Source organism: Phaseolus vulgaris, chromosome 9, assembly GCF_000499845.2.
Source record: "Phaseolus vulgaris cultivar G19833 chromosome 9, P. vulgaris v2.0, whole genome shotgun sequence".
NCBI classification, from domain to species: Eukaryota; Viridiplantae; Streptophyta; class Magnoliopsida; order Fabales; family Fabaceae; genus Phaseolus; species Phaseolus vulgaris.
Genome location: NC_023751.2, coordinates 12,777,010 through 12,783,009, shown reverse-complemented (window position 1 = coordinate 12,783,009; position 6,000 = coordinate 12,777,010). Strand labels below are relative to the sequence as shown.

The 6,000-nt window shown below is 38.3% G+C and overlaps 1 protein-coding gene across 1 annotated transcript; it reads left to right on the top strand.

Moving 5' to 3' along the window:
- Nucleotides 1-3,657: 3,657 nt before the first annotated feature.
- On the top strand, nucleotides 3,658-5,534 carry LOC137822746 (transcription factor RAX3-like). The gene is made up of 3 exons (XM_068627730.1): nucleotides 3,658-3,963; nucleotides 4,087-4,216; nucleotides 4,491-5,534. The coding sequence occupies exons 1-3, from the start codon at nucleotides 3,828-3,830 to the stop codon at nucleotides 5,257-5,259; spliced, it is 1,035 nt and encodes a 344-aa protein (XP_068483831.1). The 5' UTR covers nucleotides 3,658-3,827; the 3' UTR covers nucleotides 5,260-5,534.
- Nucleotides 5,535-6,000: the final 466 nt, after the last annotated feature.

Below are 6,000 nucleotides of genomic sequence, written 5' to 3'. Positions count from 1 at the left end.
TGAAGATGGTGGATAAAGAAATGAAGCTGTTTGATTCAAAAGAGAGATTGGTTCTTAAAGCTCCACTGTCAAGTAACAAAACCTTCAAAGTGTGCATTAACATGATTGATCACAAATGTTTTGTTACCACTGTTGCTGATGATCAGAATTGGACATGGCATCATAGATATGGCCATTTGAATTTTAGGAACCTGAGCATGTTGAATGCAAAGGGTATGGTGACTGGTCTTCCTAAAATTCAGGTTCCAAGACAACTTTGCAAAGAATGCTGCATTGCTAAGTCTGCAAGAAAGGCATTCAAGCATGATTTACCCATGAAATCATCACAGAAATTGCAAGTTGTACATTCTGATTTGTGTGGTCCTATGGAGGCTCAATCTATTGGAGGTAATCACTATTTTCTCACTTTCATTGATGAGTACACTAGACATGTGTGGATATATATAATTGAGAAAAAGAGTGACACCTTCCCACAGTTCAAGAAATTTAAGCTACTTGTTGAGAAGGACAGTGGTTGTAGCATTAAGAAATTGAGATCTGATGGTGGAGGTGAATACACTTCCCTTGAATTTGCCAAATTCTGTGAGAATGAGGGCATAATTCATGAGATTGTAGCTCCATACACACCACAACATAATGGCATTGTTGAGAGGAAGAATAGGAGCATAATGAATATGGCTAGAAGTATGCTCAATGGAAAAGGAATGCCAAAGAGGTTCTGGGCAGAAGCTGCTGCTACTGCAGTATACATTCTGAATAGAAGTCCTACAAAGAAGCTGCAAGGTGTGACACCTTATGAAGCATGGACTGGTGAGAAGCCAAGTGTTGGTCACTTTAGGGTGTTTGGCTCACTGTGCTATAGACATGTACCAGAACAATTGAGAAAAAAGTTGGATGATAGAAGTCAAACAATGGTGTTCGTTGGTTATCACTCAACTGGTGCTTACAAATTGTATTCACCAACAGATCACAAGATGGTCAAGAGTAGGGATGTACAATTTGATGAGGCAAGAGGCTGGTGCTGGAATGAAAATTCAACACAGAGAGAAATTGTACCACCTACAGTTAGAGCCACTCTTGATGACTGTGATGCTGAAGAGAATCCTATCAGGGTTAGTACTGAAACTGGACCTGAACAACCAGTGGTCAGAAGATCAACTAGAACAAGGGTACCTTCAGTAAGATTGACAGAGTATGATGTGTTTCCTGATCAAGCAATAGGCCAAGAGGGTGAATTACTTGAGGAAAACATGTTAGCTGAATCAGAACCAATAAATCTCGAATCAGCAATGAGAGATTCAAATTGGCTAGATGCTATGAAAGAGGAATTGGCAGCTATTGAGAAGAATAAGACTTGGGTACTTGTGTCACAAACTGAGAAGAAGGCAATTGATGTAAAGTGGGTTTACAAGCTGAAGCTGAGGCCAAATGGTGAGATTGCAAAGTATAAGGCAAGGTTGGTAGCAAAGGGGTTTCTGCAGAGGGCAGGTATTGACTTTAATGAGGTATATGCACCAGTAGCTAGACTAGAAACTGTCAGGATTTTGGTAGCAATAGCAACACAGTATGGATGGAATTTGCATCAACTGGATGTAAAATCTGCATTTTTGAATGGTCCATTAGAAGAGGAAGTCTATGTGAAGCAGCCACCAGGTTTTGAAGTTAAGGGTCAAGAGAGCAAAGTGTATAGGCTCAAGAAGGCACTGTATGGGCTGAAACAAGCTCTAAGAGCTTGGAATAAGAGGATTGATAGTTTTCTGATAAAGGCAGGATGCACTAAGTGTGTTTCAGAACATGGAGTATATGTGAAGGGCTCTAGTAAGTCTGATCATATAATCCTATGTCTTTATGTGGATGATCTACTGATCACAGGTGCAAATGAGCAAGAAAATATGAAGTTCAAGTCAATGCTGATGAAGGAATTTGAGATGAGTGATCTAGGAAATTTGTCATATTTTCTAGGGATGGAATTTAAATTCACTGACAGAGGGGTCTTTCTTCATCAAAAGAAGTATGCTGAAGACATTTTGAAGAGGTTCAAAATGACAAACTGCAATCCAGCTATTACACCCATGGAGACTGGTTTGAAACTGAGCAGAGAATCACCAGGGGAGCTTGTAGATGCTACACTGTACAAACAGATCATTGGTTCACTGAGATACTTGTGCAACACTAGACCTGATATCAGTCATACTGTTGGGTTATTGAGCAGATTCATGGAACAGCCAAGGTCATGCCACTTGCTTGCAGTCAAGAGAATTTTGAGGTTTATAAAAGGAACTACCGATCATGGCGTGTTGATGCTAAGTGAAAACAATTTGAAGAAAATTGAAGTTTTGGGGTATTCAGATTCTGACTGGGGAGGTGATGTGGATGATAAGAAGAGTACTGCTGGGTATTTGTTCATGATTGGGAAGGCATTGATATGCTGGAGCTCAAAGAAACAGGATGTTGTAGCTTTGTCATCGTGTGAGGCAGAGTATGTAGCTGCATCATATGCTGCTTGTCAAGCTATGTGGATCAAAATGCTATTGGAAGAAATGAGGATTTGTGACAGTACCAAGGTGAAGCTGCTGATTGATAACAAGTCTGCAATTGATCTTGCAAAACACCCTGTTAGTCATGGCAGGAGCAAGCACATTGAGAGGAGGTATCATTTTCTTAGAGAACAAGTGAATGAAGACAAGCTTGATGTGGAGCATTGTAGAACCGAGGTTCAGTTGGCTGACATACTGACCAAACCTCTTAAGAGAGTGAGGTTTGAGGAATTGAAGGAGCTTATGGGAATGGAAAGCTTGGATAACTTGTACTAGGAGGTGTGTTGTTGTAGTGCAAGTTATCTGATGGTTGTGTTACTAAAGCATAGTTTTAGTAGCCTTGTAACTAACACCATGCTGTTGTGGCATTAACAGTAAGAAGTTGTTAGAGTTAGTTAGATTAGTTTTGCTTAGAGGTTGTAAACAGAACTAAATATCAGTGTGAGAGATTGATTTTTCTAGAGATTAAATAGCTGTTGTAATCCTCTGTTTCAATACTAATAAAATTCACGTTAGTTTTCAATCACAAAAAGAAAGTCTTGTTCCAACAAACTATATTTCAATTAATTTCTATATAATATAACGTAAGACCAATGCTCATAACATAAGCAAGCCATCACCCGAATTTTCAAAATCCTGTCCAAATAAAAAGGTGGCAGCATATTAACAGAACGCTCCAATTATTAATGACATAAATAATGGTAGTGCAATGTACATACACCAATTAATTTTGTATAGAAACAGGGAAATAGTGACCAAAAGGAAGAGTTACAGGCATGTCGTATGCTCGTATATGGTTGGACAACGAGCGTGAGAGTGGAGTAGACTTTAAAGACTTGGGAAAACTTATTTTGACACCATTATTCTTCTTAAATTAATTACTTCCACTTTACAATTTTTTTTAATAAAATATTATATTATTATAAAATGACATTTTTTTAGTAATGAAATGAATCTAGAATAAGAAAGGGAGTATCAAAATATGGTGACTCTAAAAAGTTGCAAGAAAGTTTGATTCCGGTTTAAGAAAGACAAGAAGAACGACCCTTGTTCTCGTATTTTAGCAATACTAAATAGCTGGAATTTTCTATATAAACTTCTTTCTTTTCTGCCACACCTTATATAAAATTTGTACGAATGGATGTTCAATTGGAATCATGTTTATCCGCTCCTAGTTTTATAGTTAAATAACTCTCTCTCTCTCCCTCTCTTTCTCTCAATTATTCAGACCCTAAATAGAAGGATTGTCCCAATAATCAATCAAAGCTTTCTGAGAGCAACAACACCACCATGGGAAGAGCACCTTGCTGTGACAAAGCAAACGTGAAGAAAGGACCATGGTCGCCTGAAGAAGATGCCAAACTCAAATCCTACATCGAACAGCACGGAACCGGAGGCAACTGGATCGCTTTGCCACAGAAGATTGGTATTATTATACACACTAAATAACCCTATTTTTTTTGTGACCTAGCTACTCTTTCAGTGAACAAGTTCACTTTTTCATGAACTTCTCCTTGTTTCTTCTTATGTGTCTTCATTTCTGATTCAGGCCTTAAAAGATGTGGCAAGAGTTGCCGTCTCAGGTGGCTAAACTACCTCCGCCCTAACATCAAGCACGGTGGTTTCTCTGAAGAAGAAGATAACATCATTTGCAGTCTCTACGTTAGCATTGGAAGCAGGTAGTGTTTTGCAATATAATCTAAGTATGTAACTCAGTAAGTGTGATTCAGTTCACAGCACTGTCAGAATCTATATGAGGAGGCAAGTCACAAAAAATATCTTTGAAGAGGTGTCAAAAGTTTTAAGGTTGACTAAGTCTTTAAGTTCCAACCACGATTGTTTCTGAAAGAGGATATATGTGTGAAAAAGAAAAACAATCTTTATATTTTTCTTTAATAAACTCACACATGAGAGTTTGATTTTTGCTTGAATGTTTTATGTCATGCAACGCAGGTGGTCGGTGATAGCAGCACAATTGCCAGGAAGAACTGATAATGACATAAAAAACTACTGGAACACGAGGCTGAAGAAGAAGCTTCTAGGGAAGCACCGTAAGGAACTGCAGGCACGTAACAAAGGAAACGGTGTCGTTAAGCAGGAGAGCAATTCCTCACTCTTGCTTCAGGAAAACAGTGTTCAACAACAGCCTTGTTGGCCACAGATTCCTGCGCTGCCACTTTCACCGTACACAAGTCAAACTCCAAGTTTCAATGACCAAGACTCTATTAGAAAACTTCTAATCAAGCTTGGAGGGAGATTCTCCGATGATTATCAACCCATCCTTGATGGGTTGAATCTTCAGTTTCCACACGTTTCTCTCTCATCAACACAACAAATTCAAGAGGAGGAACATGTTAGCTCCTCTGGATGCATGAACTCTATTGGCAACAGCCAAGTACAATTTGGTCAGAGTGCGTACTGTTCCGAGTTAGTGCAAGGGCAAGTGAGTTTCGCTTCCGCAGCTATTGGGGAAATGGTTTCTACTAATGATTATTCTCAAAGGTTATTAGGAGGGTTGGAGTTCTTCTATGGAGAGGAAATGATTAGCGATAAGATAATGGGGGGTTGTGCATCATCTTCATGTTGTGGGCAAAGTACTAATTGGGGTGAGACAAGTTCTTTGATGTATCCTCCTCTTGTTGCTTCGAGTTTCGAGGGTTTGAGGCAAGAGATGCCACGAGAAAGTGGTTTTCAAGAGTTGAGCTACCCGGGGACTCAATAGCATCATATCGTGTACATTATTATAGTTATCTCTATTGATGGAAGTTTGAATTATATGTATCGAATTGAAGCTAGCAAAAGGGAAGCGAGTGCTTAATTCCCATATAGATAATAAAATCAGCTAGATTTATATTTAACTCGCATGTGTCTGCTTTCTCAGACTTTCTCATGTGCTGATCCATCAGTACTGGCAGTGCAGTTTATCTGATTTGTTTGTATTATTTGGTTGTAATTTTATGAGTCGTTTAAATATATGCTCTAACTGAATATTTTGCAGCACTGGACCCAAGTTCAAGAATGCAAATTAGTTCACATTCTTAAGCTGACAAACAAAGGAATCATTTCCTTTTTAGTTACTGCGAGGGTTGCAGGAGATAAGCATTTTGTCAGAAAAACTTAACTATTACTGGCATGAACGTAATGCTTTATTTTCACATTTTTATTTATTTATTCATAGGCATGCCTATAGAAGATAAAATTAAATTCTCGTTCGAAAGAGCACTAGGGACAGTTGCAGTAGTCATCCCTTGATAACATAGTAGGTGAAGATATATATGTATGTGACTCTTATATGCAAGATGTTCTTTGGTCAAATGGCTCATGCTGAAAAAGTTCATTTCTGTTTAGCATAATATATGTGGCTATAGATAAGTAACTTGAACATAATTAAGGAACTTACATATATTCTATCATCTATGTTATCGGCAAGGTTGTCAAATTCAGAGTTTAAGTTATGAGAGTT

Coding starts and splice junctions, on each gene's coding strand:
- LOC137822746 (XM_068627730.1), top strand. CDS start 3,828: ATGGGAAGAGCACCTTGCTGTGACAAAGCAAACGTGAAGAAAGGACCA. Junction 3,964..4,086: donor CGCTTTGCCACAGAAGATTG/GTATTATTATAC, acceptor TTTCTGATTCAG/GCCTTAAAAGATGTGGCAAG. Junction 4,217..4,490: donor TACGTTAGCATTGGAAGCAG/GTAGTGTTTTGC, acceptor CATGCAACGCAG/GTGGTCGGTGATAGCAGCAC.